Source organism: Mandrillus leucophaeus, unplaced genomic scaffold (assembly GCF_000951045.1).
Source record: "Mandrillus leucophaeus isolate KB7577 unplaced genomic scaffold, Mleu.le_1.0 Scaffold99, whole genome shotgun sequence".
NCBI lineage: Eukaryota > Metazoa > Chordata > Mammalia > Primates > Cercopithecidae > Mandrillus > Mandrillus leucophaeus.
Window position 1 is genome coordinate 1,502,569 of NW_012110807.1, and position 15,704 is coordinate 1,518,272.

The following is a 15,704-nucleotide window of genomic DNA, read 5'->3' on the forward strand; positions in this document are numbered from 1 at the left end:
TTTCACAAATGAACTAGGAAACAGAAAACAGAATCACTCAAAGAAAAGTATGTGACACTTACAGTGTGAATTAATACATGCAGCGGAGAGACACGGCTACTCTGCTAGTTACACTTGAATGTCTTCACTCTCCAGGTGACCAAGATATTGCTAACAGCCACACCCATGGGGAGCACAGGACACTTCAGTAGGGCTATTCTTAACCCTTCCTCACCCTATCCACAGACAGAAGCCCTTGATTTCAGTCTCCACAGATAGTATTGCTTATTCTCAGGCTTTGAGGAATATTTACCAGTAGTGAGAGCAAAATAAAGCCACACAGGGAAATTACTGGCTTCTGTCCTCTTCTCTGGCAGATGCTGCAAGCATTCAAGGTCCACACTCACAGAAGTACAAATACTACCAAGTTCTCTAGCAAGACAGGATACCTTAATTTCTCCCTGCAGTGACAAGGACTCAATGTGCTGGCCACTAGAGCATGGCCTGTGCACGAGGATTAAGCTCAGCTGGCCAAGGACCACTCATTATCACTGCACGCAACAAGAGAGGTTCTGTGATGACCTGTGCCTGTTTGGTGGATGATATAAAATCCATGGGAAAGAAAAAATAAAAGAAAGAAAGAAAAAAAAATCCACCCTAAGTGGAGTGTCTGCTCTTGCATCTCTCTCTACCACTGAAGTCTGATGTTTGCTTGAGCAAAGGAACTGTCCGAAGTGACAATGCCAAACTCACAGATGAAAGACTTAGCAATGTTCTTTCAAGACTCAGGAAGCAAACTAACTCTGGGAGGCATGTACCTTATACAGTCTAAGAAATTATGATCCTAACAATTCCTAACAAGCTCTGTCTTTTGGTGCTAGCTGATAGAACTTTTCATGTCCATCAGAGTCCTGTTTTTAGGTTTTAAAAAAACTGTCTTATTTTTTTGTTCTTAAGGAAAATTTATTACCACAACATGTAACTAGTTTTCTGCAGGGAAATCTGAAAGAAGAGAGAGGTAGATACTCCAATAATTTTTTTTTTTGAGACGAAGTTTCGCTCTGTTGCCCAGGCTGGAGTGCAGTGGCACTCTTTATCTCGTCTCACTGCAATCTCCGCCTCCCGGGTTCAAGCAATTCTCCTGCCTCAGCCTCCCAAGTAGCTGGGACTACAGGCATGCGCCAGCATGTCCAGCTAATATTTTTTTTTTTTTTTGTATTTTTAGTAGAGATGGAGTTTCACCATGTTGGACAGGCATGAGCCACCCCGCCCAGCTAATTTTGTTTTTATTTTTTATTTTTAGTAGAGACGGGGTTTCACCATGTTGGCCAGGATGGTCTCGATCTCCTGACCTTGTGATCTGCCCACCTCGGTCTCCCAAAGTGCTGGGATTATTCGGTCTCCCAAAGTGCTGGGATTATAGGCGTGAGCCATCGCACCCGGCTGATACTCCAATAATTTTTTAAATGAATAAAACAAAAATGGCTGCAGAAGAACATGATAGTGCGATCCCAGTTTTCTAAATGAGTAAAAATAGTGGCCGGGATTGCACCACTGCACTCCAGCCTGGGCGACACAGTGAGACTCCATCTTAAAAATAAAATATTAAAAAAAATTTTAAAAATGTAACTCAGATATTTAATTTCCTATTTTAAAAGACACAACTAGATTTTATAAAATGAAAGCCAGGCGTGGTGGCGTGCACCTGCAGTCCCAGCTACTCAGGTGACTAAGGTGGGAGGATCTTTTTGAGCCCAGGAGTTGGAGTCCATCTTAAGGCAGCATAGAGAGACCCAGTCTTTAAAAAAAAAAAAAAAAAAATCAAAAAAGCAAGTCACACTGGCCAGGTGCAGTGACTCACGCTGTAATCCTCGCACTTTGGGCGACCGAGGCAGGTGGATCACCTGAGGTCAGGAGTTCGAGACTAGCCTGGCCAACTTGGTGAAACCCCGTCTCTACTAAAAATACAAAAATAAGCTGGGTGTAATGGCAGGTGCCCATAATCCCAGCTACTCAGGAAAGCTGAGGCAGGGAGAATTGCTTGAACCCGGGAAGTGGAGATTGCAGTGAGCCAAGATCTCTGCGCCACTGCACTCCAGCCTGGGTGACAGAGCTAGACTTCATCTCAAAAAAGAAAAAAATAAAAAGATAAGAAAAAAAAAAGCAAGCCACACTGCTCAGCTCTAGGTGGCACATCTTGTGCTTTCACCAATTCTTTGGAAGTTCATTTGCTCTACTCCTTGAATTGATTTTATTTATAGATTAAGGATTTTTTTTTTTTTTTTTACTTACCAAGACGTAATAATGTCTGAAAAGTTTCAGCTTTGCTAAGTTAATAGCAGCTAGAGAGAAGAAAGAACAAAATGAAGAGCTCGTTAACTTCTCACTTTAAAGAGCAAGCCTCATTCAGACACCCTCTCAGTCAAGAGGCCACCTCTAATGCAGATGAGGACCACTCAGAGGCACATCCATCTATCTGGAATCAAGTCTGCTGGGCAGGCTCTCCTCCAATCACCAGGAAAAAAATGTGGGAGCAGCACAGCCACAGGCATGAGCTGGAGTTGGCTTGCACCAGCGATTCCCGCCCAAGGGTCAGCAGCTGTAACCTGGCTATGGTGGGAGTATACTGACATCACAGGAATTGGAAGATGCTACAAATCAGGAATTTTTTCCCCCCAGAGAGCCAGCATTAAACATTCCAGCTCTGCACAGAGCTGTGACCTCCACTGGGACTAGTCTCAGGTTGGTCCCAGAGAACCATCTGGGGGAGCTTCCCACTAGTTGAGGGTGTAAATTCAATTAACCCACAGGTGCATTTTGCAAATTTCACTGAAGTTATCATTAAGCTACTTGTAATAAGCCCTTTCAGTACCTTCCTGGCTGGATCCTACCTTCATGCATGCTCAAGGTCAGCTGAGCCAGGACAGCTACCTTCCTGACACTGCCTATGGCTCTGAAATATTGATGAGTAGAGGGAAGCCTGGCTCCCTCCCAGATCAGCAATCCTTTCATTCATCATAAACCTTCCTGCAGGAGGCAAATTAATTTTGCTTAATAGCATTCAATTACTGATTCAGTTTAAGAATGGGACTGTGGGTGGTGAAGGTTCAAATTTCCTCTTCTTCCTCCTTTGGGCTCATGATGAGTTGACGGGCAGGGAGGAGCAATCAGGCTTAGGATTCCAAAAGAAATTCCTGTAATCCTAAATTATCTTCAAGATGAGTATCAACTAACAGAATCTACAAGAACCTCCTCTGAGAAACCCAGTGCATTAATGAGGGACACTCAGAAAGTCTCACAGTTGAGAAGATAGAACACCTGCCTCTGGGGCTGCAGTGGATTCACGCAGGCACGCACACAACACCTGAAGACGCAAAATCACAGCAGCTTTCTTATCTGTTATCTGGCAACCTCTCTGGCAGTCTTGTTATTTTGAAAAAATTAAATCTCAGCCAGGTGCGGTGGCTCATATCTGTTTGGAATCCAACACTTTGGGAAGCCAAGATGGGAGGATCCCTTGAGCCCAGGAGTTTGAGACCAGCCTGGATATAGAGGGTGAGACCCCTGTCTCTTTAAAAAAAAATTTAAAAATTAGCCAGGTATGCTGCCTACTTGGGGGGCTGAGGCAGGTGGACTGCTTGAGTCCAGGAGTTTGAGACCAACCTGGGCAACACAGTAGAACCCCGTTTCAAAAAAAAAAAAAAAAGGAAGGAAAGAAAAGAAAAGAGAAATAGGCCGGGCGCACGCCTGTAATCCCAGCACTTTGGGAGGCTGAGGAGGGCAGATCATCTGAGGTCAGGAGTTCAAGACTAGCCTGGCCAACTTGGCAAAATCTCGTCTCTACTAAAAATACAAAAATTAGCCGGGTGGGTGCCTGTAATCCCAGCTACTTGGGAGGCTGAGGCAGGGGAACTGCTTGAACCCAGAAGGCAGCGGTTGCACTGAGCCAAGATCACGCCACTGCACTCTCCAGCGTGGGTGACAGAGCAAGACTCTGTCTCCAAAAAAAACAAAAAAAAAAAAGACCAGGTATGGTGGCTCACGCCTGTAATCCCAGCACTTTGGGAGGCCAAGGCAGGTGGATCATGAGGCCAGGAGTTCAAGACCAGCCTGGCAAAGATGGTGAAACCCCATCTCAACTAAAAATACAAAACTTAGCCAGACATGGTGGCAGACGCCTGTAATCCCAGCTATTCGGGAGGCTGAGATGGAGAATTGCTTGAATCTGGGAGGTGGCAGTTGCAGTGAGCCAAGATCATGCTACTGCACTCCAGGCTGGGTGAATATAAGGAAGCCAGTTCAAAAAACAACACAAAAAGTACATTTAAAAATTAAATCTCTCTGGTTCTCATCATTTCTTTTTATTTTATTTTATTTTTTTGAGAGGTCTTGCTGTCACCCAGGCTGTAGCACAGTGGCACAATCACAGCTCGCTGCAGCCTCGACCTCCTAGACTCAAGTGATCCTCAGAATCCTGAATAGCTGGGACCACAGGTGTGCACCACCACGCCCGACTAATTTTTGTATTTTTAGTAGAGACGTGGTTTCACTATGTTGCTCAGGCAGGCAACAGCCTGCCTCAGTCTCCCAAAGTGCTGGGATTCAGGTGTGAGACACCGCGTCTGGCCTCATCTCTTTTTTATTCAGTCAATACAAACTCACCAAGCCCTGACTCTGAGCCAGGCCCTGGGATACAGCAGTATACACGACAGCTGCAGCCTTTACCCCTGGGGCAGCTGCCATCCTGTGAGGAGAGAAGGGCACTGAAGCACAAATTATGCACTCACTGAGTGACATGTACACACAGCCACTGCCGACGGGCGTGCGATCAGGTACTCCTCCTCCCCTGGGGGATGGGAAGGCCTTCACAGAGGACAAGACATGAGAACTGAGAAGCATCAGATATGGATAATGAAGTGCTCCCAGGGATTTTAACCTTCACCCTCTGGGATGAACTTTTTATGTTCCTCTCTGGACGCAAACTTGCTGCTCCCATCGGCAGGGGACAATGAAATGACCAGTTCATACTGTACTCTGCCTAACAGAACCAGCGACACGACCGGAACTGTGGCCCTCCCAAACCAGCCAAACACCTCTTCAACATGAACACTCGATTCTTCACAGCACCAACAATTAGACGGTTTAAATGATTAAAAAATGCTTTAAAAGTCTCTCCTGAATTTTGCTTGCTGAGGTCCTGACAAAGGAAACTCCTACCTTGCTTCACTAAGAAAATCAGACAGACAGAGGTGTCATGTTTTCATTCCTGGGTTTCAAGGTGCCCTGGCAGGGGTAAGCACGGGCTCCCAAGCCAGACCAGGGAAAAGGGGTGAAAGAGAGGGTTTCTCAAAGGGCCTGAACACAGCTCAGCCATGAGCCAGAGTGGGAGAAGGCAATGCGGAGAGTGCTGGAGAACAGCAGGTGTGGAGGCTCAGAGGTGAGAGAGCTGCACATATCAGGGAAGGAAAAGTAGCTCAAAGCGGCTGGCCTGTGCACAGCCTAGGAAACAGGGCAGGGCTAAGAGTAAAGCCAAAAATTCAGTAACACACAGAAGACTGAACTTGTTCTCCTCGTTGGTTTTTGGGGTCCCAGGGAACCTCTAAAGCAAGATTGTCCAACCTGCACCCCAGGACAGCTTTGAATGCGGTCCAACACAAATTCGTAAACTTTCTTAAAACATTATGAGATTTTTTTTGCAATTATTTTATTTTTCTTTTTTAGCTCATCAGCTATCGTTAGTGTTAGTGTGTTTCAAGTGTGGCCCAAGACAATGCTTCCAATGTGGCCCAGGGAAGCCAAAAGATTGGACACTCCTGCTCTGAAGGGTTTTGTTTTGTTTTACGATAGGGGCTCACTCTATCTCCCAGGCTGGAGTGCAGTGGCGTGATCATGGTTCACTGAAGGCTCAACCTGCTGGGCTTACATGATCTCAAACAGCTGGGACTATAGGCGCACACCATCGCGTCCAGCTAACTTCTTATGGAGACAGGGTCTCACTACGTTGCCCAGGCTGGTCTCGAATTCTGGAGCTCTAGCAATCCTCCCATCTGTTTTCCAGACTGCTAGGACTGCGGGCATGCAGCACCCTTCCAGCCCGTTTTTGTTTTTTAAACAGTCAACTGCAGCAGTGAGAAGAAGGGAAAGAGCAGAACAAGGAGTTCGATCTGTAACTATGAAAAACCAATGGAGAGGAGCCACAACCACCTTCGAACCAGCCTCCCAAAGGCTTTAGACAACACCATGATCAGATGTTGAGACCAATCCCTCCGTGGAGGAAGGATGGAGAGAAAAAAGAGGAAGAGCCCGAATGAGGTCAAAGACCTTGAGTCTGCAGAGGCCCCTCTAAAAGGCAGTGAGATGTCCATCGATGTAGAGCAATCAAAGAGTGGATGGGGCAGTGAACAGCAGGCTGATCCCACCTCAGTGGTTGCTAGGAAAGAAGGAAGAGCAACAAGGTAATGAAGTTGAAGACAGCAGAGAGAATCTTTAAGGTAAAGTCTGACGGGTCTGTCCTTTCACAGGGAAGGAAATGAGGATGGGGAGGGAACCGAGAGAAAGCAAAGAGGTTAAGACACTGCAGGTCTTAACCAAGTAAGGCCCGGGGAGGGGTGAGAGCAAAGGAGAGGAAGGTGCTCCGCCTGGCACCTCCCTGGCATCATGCGTCACCACGTCACATCCTCCAGGCTCAGGCAAGACACCCTCTGAAGGGAGGTAGGCTATGAGCCGCTCCATAAATGAGCCTGTGCACCCCACATGGGGACTGACGAAGAAACATCACCACGGTGCAGATGCCAGGCCATGTAGGTGCTAAGACTGACAAATGGACCTTGGGGACAAGTGCTATCTTTGAGAAATGTAGTTAGAATAAGCGGAGCTCACCGTTGTTTCCAAAACCCAGCAGGCTGGCTCACGCCTATAATCCCAGTACTTTGGGAGGCTGAGGCGAGAGGATCACTTGAGCCCAGGAGGGAGAGACCAGCTTGGGCAACATAGGGAGACCTTGTCTCTACTAAAAATAAACATAAATCAGCTGGACATGGTGACACATGCCTGTAGTCCCAGCTACTTGAGAGGCTGAGGTAGGAGGGGAAGCAGAGGCCAAAGTGAGCCCTGACTGTGCCACTGCCCTCCAGCTTGGGTGACCGAGTGAGACCCTGTCTCAGTAAAACAAACAAACAGATTAAAAATAAAAACCCACCAGTTGTGATGCCATCATTTCCAGTCACGCGTAAGACATTCCTTTATCGGATAGCAGTTGGCAGGGGTGAGGCTCCCAAGCCTTGCACTGGAGCTCCAGTCACAGCTGAAGCAGCAGAGGCAGGGACTGAGCTTACTCGTGGAGTAAGAAAAAGGAGAGCAGGGGGGTTAAGAGTCTGGGCCCTGCACAATTGAACATCCTGGGTTCAAATTCCAACTCTGCTGCTCACTGCCTGTGTGGCCTCCGATAAGTCAGCTAACCCTCTCTGGGCCTCGGTTTCTTCACCTGTTAAGGCAGGAGTAATGATACCCACCCTTGGGGTTGCTGGGGGAATTAATGGGGTAGTACACAGAAAGCAATCGGCTCGCAGTGAGCAGTTGGCTACTTGCCATGACAGTGTTTGTATCATATAGGATTAGCCCAATACCAAATGTAGCATATACAGTCACAGCGGCTGCCACCTCTGGCAAGAATCCAGTAAGTAAAACTGGAACAAATGGGGACCTGGGGGCTGCCAGGGCGCCTGGGCTCTCCTGCAAGCAGCGCTGCCATATGCACAGGATGAGTCAGGACGCCGAGCAGGGGCTGAGCCCGCTCCGAGCAGGGTGAAACCGGCATGATGCAGTGAGCAGCCAGGCGGCAGGTTGCAGCCTGGGGTCCCACGCCTCCCTCCACTGTTCTTCCAAAGATTTCCCTTACTTAGGAACACTGACAGCCTGCTGCTCACCGGACTGTGGCAGGCTGGGTGTTGGGCTTCTGTGGGAGTGAAGGCTCACCAAGGCTGGGCGGGCTATTTCTGACCTCACCATTAGGAGCAGCAAATATGGTGAAGAATGAGTGTAGGAAGAGAAACAAGGCCCCAGGTAGGAGGCCTGCCTTCCAGCCCTGCCCCATCCCAGCTTGGTGTGCCTGCCCTTGGCCTGCCGCCTCCGTCTCCAGGCATCGAACTCCTCATATGTAGGAGAATTCCTTTGTAGCAATGGTTCTTAATGGGGGTGAACAACAGAATCACCCGAAGAGCTTTAAGTATAGATGCCCAGGCCACCCCTGTTCATCTTATGGAATCAGGCCCAGCTATGAACATTCTGAAACCTCTGCAGGGGAAAGGGAAGGAGGAGACGGGGGTGGGGGAGGGTGTCATGTCCACCTGGTCCTGGGGGTCCTGTAAGGCTGGCCTCCTGTCCTGTGGGTTCCTCTACCTCCAACTCACTCTCAGGAAAATGACCATGACACTCCATTCTGGTAAGTCCTTCTTACTGATGAGAACAGGACAAGTGCCCACTGAGGCAGGAAATACCACAGCCCCTGCAAATGCCCAACAAGTCAATACTCTCCCTGACTCAGCAACAGAAGAGCAACGCCCCCCACAGTGCACAGGAGGCGCTGCCCCTGCCCTAGGTGGTCCCCTCTCCCCTCTAAGTGAAAGAGGAACTAAGAAGGCCAGCAAGGAGACAGATTATCCCCTCCTTCCCAGCTGACTTCCCAGGAGGATCCTGGAACTGTGACAAGGACAAAAACAACAGCACTGGTCATTGCCATCAACTGAGTCATCACCATGTGCCAGGGGCTGGGGTGGGCACCTCTCATGCTTCATCTCACAATGATCTCTGTGGGGGAAGCAGGCCTGACACATTCAGGCCTGGAGAAGTTTAGTAAATGATCAAAGTCACCCAGCTTGTAAGTGGAGAAGCCAATACGCAAACTCAAGTCCACCTCCCTCCAAGGACCAAGCTCTTAACACCTACGCTTCATGTTAAGTGACAGGCAGTTCATAACCTTAAAGTCCACTAGCGACTTTAGGACGACACAGTTCAGGACGATTACTTCAGGACGAGGCAGTCATGACTCAAAAGGCTGGGCAATGCCCAAGAGCAGGCAGTAATCCTTTCTAAGGAGTTTATACCACATGATTTATGGGACACACAGAAGCAAAGGCCCACAACAGCCACTTAAAGGGTGAAAAATTTCTAAAACAATCCTTCCCTGAGTGCAAGACAGCCTCAGAGCCTAGAAACACCCCCACCTACTCTTCATCCTCATTGTCTGCTTCCTCTCTGCTGTGCTTCAGAGGGAATTTTGAGTCAAACACAAAAATTAAAGACATAAAGATGACGGACAGCCCGGCTGGCGTTAAGAGTACCTCAGATTTACTCTGAGTCTCAGCATTTCCACAATCTGCTTACGTCCTGGGCTCCATTCAGCTCGCTCAGCATGGGGGACAGAGGAGCATCCCCCGTTTGTGGTCAGGCACAGGCCTGAAAGTCTGGCTGAACAGCTTCTCTCAATCACCAAAGGACGCAGGCCACGGGCTGACCTGGGACCACACTGGCTTGAAATGTCCCTTCTGGGGAGGGTTTAGTTCACGAGCTGTCCTCTGGCCTCCACTAGGAAAAGATCCCACTAATCCCACTCAAAGACCATATCAGGAGCAAGTATGGGAAATGCTGCGAGTGGCCAAGAACAACTACACAGAGAATGAAATTCTTTGATCTTCAAAATGTTGAGTTATGTGAAAATGAATCAAAAATACATTTCTGGCCGGGCATGGTGGCTCACACCTGTAATCTCAGCACTGTGGGCGGATCACCTGAGGTCAGGAATTCAAGATCAGCCTGGCCAACATGGTGAAACCCCGTCTCTACTAAAAATACAAAAATTAGCCAGGCACGGTGGCACATGCCTGTAATCCCAGCTACTCGGGAGACTGAGGCAGAATTGCTTGAAACCAGGAGGCAGAGGTTGCAGTGAGCTGAGATCGCACCATTGCACTCCAGCCTAGGCAACAAGAGCAGAAGTCTGTCTCAAAAAACAAACAAACAAACAAAAAGCATTTGCAATATACATTTGAAGCAATGACCCAGGAGATATGAAAAGTCATCAAACTGAATAGTTAAGGACTGTGCATATTATTGTAAACAAAATTATATCTTAAATGATAAAAAGCATCAATGAAAGCAGCAGAAACAGCTCCTGAGAGCACTAAAGACCACACACACCACCAGGAGAGTTAGCTCTGACAAAGACCTCTGCTGCCAAGCCTGTTAGGTTTCCAGCTCCTATTTACCTTCGATTCTAGAACCACAGTGCACCAAAGGCCCTGCGAGAGGATGGTGTGCAAAGGGCCATGCTGATCTCAGACTCAGTTCCCGTCAGTCTCTCCTGTTTCTCTGCCAGTCGCAACCTGCAGCCGCAATGCTGTGAGCTATGCCAGTGAGACTTGGGACACAATGCTGCAGCTGGGCTGAGGCGCACACTACCGCCCACCCCTCCTGTCCACTGCACACAATCACAGCAGCGAGCTAGGCAAGAATGAAGGTCAGACTTCCCAATGCTTGATGACAAAGGCTGGTTAATAGCAGGCAGAACCTTCTCAGCAAGAGACTCTGACCTTCCCTAAATACTGCAGTCATCAATTGAGAAGAATTGGTGGTTCTCAACAATGTCTCAAGACACACGGAAAGCACATGCATGTTAACACCAGTAGGCAGAAGAACCAGGCCCAGGCAGGTCTAGGGAGGGTCTGCCACCACAGACCACTAACCAGGTCCTCTGGCAGGCTGTGGGCCCCCTGAAGTACTAGATTCCCAACACTTTAAAGGCCTAAAAAAAGCCTGACAATGTGTCCAAGACAAGACTGCCTCTCAGCAGGATGATATGAGAGGCCTCTGCTCTTGGGTATAGCTTAAATGAACTGAGAGTGGTACCACTGGTTAATGGATTATTTCATAATGTTGATCAGAAGCTGTGACTCGGTTGATGGCATTACAGGAATAGAGTGCAATCTGCTAACGAAAAGTAATGACAAGAGGGTTTTGGTGATTAAAGAAATTTAAAATCACTGTATTAAACCAGCTTAATAAAAAACACACATTGGCCAGGCACAGTGGCTCATGCCTGTAATCCCAGCACTTTGAGAGGCCGAGGCAGGCAGATCACCTGAGCCTCCCAAATAGCTGGGGTTACAGGTGTGCACCACTACGTACGCCTGGCTAATTTTTTTTTTTTTTTTGAGACAGAGTCTCACTGTTGCCCAGTCTGGAGTCCAGTGGCGCGATCTCAGCTCACTGCAAGCTCCGCCTCCCGGGTTCACGCCATTCTCCTGCCTCAGCCTCCCAAGTAGCTGGGACTACAGGCGCCCGCCACCACGCCCGGCTAATTTTTTGTATTTTTAGTAGAGACGGGGTTTCACCCTGTTAGCCAGGATAGTCTCAATCTCCTGGCCTCAAGCAATCCACCCACCTCGCCTTCCTGAAATGCTGGGATTACAGGTGAGAGCCACCATGCCTGGCCTATTTTTTTTTTTTAAAAAAGAAAACAAAAAAGAACAGAGCAGAACTGCTCTTTGAGGTTCATTCCAGTGGAAGTGATAGAAAAGAGAAAGCAAGAAAAAATAAAAAGCAGAAAAAGGGGAGAGGGTCTCTCCTGGGAATGAGTCCTTCTGGGTAAGTCTCATATCATAATGAGGCTGGTGTGTTCCTATCCAAATCACTGCAGAAGGGTAATAAGATGATTTAAATTAATCTAAAGAAGGGGTTATTAAATCTGGGGTCCATGAATCTCATGATATTACATGGAAAATTTTATATAGACATGGGAAAGTCTGTATCTCTCACTAGATTCTCAAATAGGTCTATTATTCCCCAAAGGGATAAAAACCACCAATAGGAAAAGGAAAGCAAGGATGAAAAACAAGAATTAAATATATAAAGATGAGTTGCAGCCATGATACACGCAGTGATTATTTCTCTTCTTGTCTTCCCTAGTAGGTTTCTTGTTAGGTCTGTTTATATGAACATACCCAAATACAACAGAGTTCTTTGGCATAAGCTGCCCTGGGCTAACATACATCTTAAATAACCACAAGCATCTGGCCAACTAAGTCTGGAATAAGCTCAATAGGCAAAGGAAGAGAAGAACCAGACAGACCTTCACTCAACTTCACATCCCCATGTCCATGAGAGACTCAACAAGCCTCATCTCTAACACAACAGTTCTCCATCTTTTGGTCTGAAGACCTTTTCACACTTTTAAAAATTCCCTAAGACCCCAAGATTTTTGTTAATATGATTACATCTACAAATATGGATCAGAAAGTAAAACAGGATGGGTCCAGTGGCTCATACCTGTAATCCCAGCCCTTTGGGAGACTGAGGCAGGAGGACAGCTACAGGCCAGGAGTTCAAGATCAGCCTGGGCAATATGGTGAGACTCCATCTCCGCAAAAAAAGTTTTTAATTAGTGAGGCATGGTAGTGCATGCCTGTAATTCCAGCTACGTGGAAGGCTAAGATGAGAAGACCACATAAGCCTAGAAGTTCGAGGTTACAATGAACTATGATCACACCACCGCACTCCAGCCTGCATGACACAGGACCCTGTCTCTAAAATTAACATATATATATATATATTTGAGACAGAGTCCTATTCTGTGGCCCAGGCTGGAGTGCAGTGGCACGATATCAATTCACTGCAACCTCCACCTCCCAGGTTCAAGCAATCCTTCTGCCTTAGCTTCCTGGGTAGCTGGGACTACAGGTGTGTGCTACCATGCCCAGCTAATTTTTGTATTTTTAGTAGAGACAGGGTTTTACCACGTTGGCAAGGCTGGTCTCGAACTCCTGACCTCAACTGATCCGTTTGCCTCCTCCTCCCAAAGTGCTGGGATTACAGGCATAAGCTACTTTGCCTGACCCCAAAATAAAAAACCTCTTTTCTAAAAAAAAAAGAAGAAGAAGAAGAATGAGAAGAGTGGAATTATTTTTGTAGTTCTCTTTAATGTCTAGCTTAATAAGATGCAGCTGGATCCTCATATTTGATTCAATCAGCATTCAACTTGCTGTGAGGGAGTATTCGGTTAAAATATATGAAGAAAATCTGGCCCCATAAAGATAGATATAGGCCTTTTCAGATTACTGTGAATAGTCTGTGATTCTACATTAAAGCCTGACAAGAGGTTGCTTCTAAAGATGAGGGAGGTGGGGAATCTGAAATGTATCAATGAACGTTCCACACTCTCACATTAATAAACTCCTCTGGGCCAGGCGCAGTGGCTCAAGCCTGTAATCCCAGCAGTTTGGGAGGCTGAGACGGGCGGATCACGAGGTCAAGAGATCGAGACCATCCTGGCTAACACGGTGAAACCCCGTCTCTACTAAAAAATACAAAAAACTAGCCGGGCGAGGTGGCGGGTGCCCGTAGTCCCAGCTACGCGGGAGGCTGAGGCAGGAGAATGGCGTGAACCTGGGAGGCGGAGCTTGCAGTGAGCTGAGATCCAGCCACTGCACTCCAGCCTGGGTGACAGAGCGAGACTCCGTCTCAAAAAAAAAAAAAAAAAAAAACCAAAAAACTCCCCTGGTCCATCTTGCAGTTTCAGGAGAGCTTTTACCCCAGTGCATGACTGGAACATCCTGCACTGGCCAGGTGGAAGACACCGTTTCAGTGTGTTATGTAGATCTCCCAGATACAGAAACATTTTATTACAGAATTCCTAAAAAATCACATTGTTAATATCACCTCTGCTTACATCAGAAGTCTTATAAGAACTGGGAAACTGGCCGGGCGTGGTGGCTCACATCTATAATCCCAGCATTTTGGGAGGCCAAGGTGAGCGGATCACTTGAGGTCAGAGTTTGAGACCAGCTTGGGCAACAAAGTGAGACCCTATCTCTACAAAAAATACAAGAATTAACCGGGCATGGTGGCAAAGACCTGAAGTCCCAGCTACTCAGGAGGCAGTGGGAGGCTCACTTGAGCCCAGGAGGTCAAGGCTGCAGTGAGCTGAGATTGTGCCACTGCACTCCAGCCTGACTCAAGGAAAAAAAAAAAAAAAAAAAAAAAGAACTGGGAAACTGTCAGTTAGGAAACTGTCAGGCTTACAGGGATAAATACAAGTTTTCCTTTATCACTAGCAACAAATACTGTTAGTTATTTTTGTTGAAGTAATATGTTCACTTTGTTCATTTTCAAGAGAATGTCCACCAAAAACCCAAGTCTGTGTCACCATAACAGTCATTCTTCCAGATAAAAGCAGCTTGGCCAGGCACAGTGGCTCATGCCTGTAATCTCAGTACTCTGGGAGGCCTAGGCAGATGGATCACTTGAGCTCAGGAGTTTGAGACCAGCCTGGGCAATATGACAAAATCCTATCTCTACAAAAAATACAAAAATTAGCCGGGCATGGCAGCACACGCCTGTAGTCCCAGCTACTGTGAGGGGTAAGGTGAGAAGATCAGCTAAGCCCAGGAGGCTGAGACTGCGGCTGCAGTGAGCCAAGATTATACCACTGGACTCCAGCCTGGGCAACAGTGCAAGACCCTGTCTCAAATAAATAAATAAAAAACAATAACAACAAAAAATAAAAGCAGCTAGTTCAGCTTGCAATTCAAACAAGCGCACATGTACTTTCCCTCAAGGCCACACCCATCACACTTCAGGCCCAGCAGCAGTGCTGTGTGCACCCCTCCCATGCTGTCTCACAGAACATTAAAAGGCAAGGGTTGAGATTTAATCACGTGAACAGTTTTATTATTTCAAGACCATTCTTAAGTGATATGAGCCTTTTTCGCCCCCTGTGAGTAGGTGACAGTCAAGAATGCAGTGGCTACTAGTAAAGTCTGGTGCCACAGCCTGGAATCACGTGAGGGTGCTGGCAATTTTACCCATCATTGCTTTTCACCATCAGGCAATGTCAACAGTACAAGAGACTCATACTGTATGATTATGAAAATAGTTTAGATCCTGAGGACCCCCTCGAGAACCGCTGTCCTAACAAATGCCTCGCATGGCCGCGGCTCCTTTCAGAGCACAGCGGCACCTCAGAACGAAGCCATTCCTCCCTCAACTCTGCAGCCAGCCAACCGGGATTATTTAAATACTTCTGAAGCTCACATGAAAGTTAAGGCTCTTCAGAATATATCTTCTGACTTTTCCTCTGAAACACAAGGCCAAAAAAAGGATGGTCAGCAGCAGAGACTGTTAATTAAATTTACAGTGTGTATCTCGACACCAGTCCTATAAGGTAATGACACTGGAGAAAGAGAAGGCAATGGGGATGTGGGCTCAAGGGCAGTCAGAGCCAGTAAATCTTGGCAGGCAAGACAGAGTGGAGCCAGCGCTAGGTGTGTCTGTGCGAGACTCAATTAAGCTCCTCCTCGGAGGATGCAGTGCAGCTGTGAGTCTCAGTGACTGAGGACCTGAGAGAAGCCACAGCATGTGACAGGAGAGACAAAGACATGGCTAAAGGACAGTGGGCAGCTTCGGCCTCAATGCTTTCCTTTAGATTTCCCTCAGGTATGGTCAAAAGGAATCCAGAGACAAAGAAATAAAAGCCAAAAAAAAAACACTCTCTGAAAGCTATATTCACCCCAAATGCAGGAAGAAAAACTACAAATAGCATTTCTCTCACTTGCAATTACTGGGCCTGGACTGCATCTAAACTAAAAATGAGATTCTTTGCCATAGTGGCTTTTGTTGTTGTTGCTTTGAGATAGGGTCTGTCGGCCGGGCGCGGTGGCTCACACCTGTAATCC

General features: G+C 47.2%; 1 protein-coding gene across 1 annotated transcript in view; it reads right to left on the reverse strand.

The window, feature by feature from the left end:
• GPR107 (G protein-coupled receptor 107) overlaps positions 1-15,704 on the reverse strand; it is a 93,302-nt gene that overhangs the window by 10,555 nt on the left and 67,043 nt on the right. The window contains 1 exon segment of the mRNA XM_011971156.1: positions 2,272-2,321. Coding sequence (XP_011826546.1) covers positions 2,272-2,321 — 50 coding nt within the window.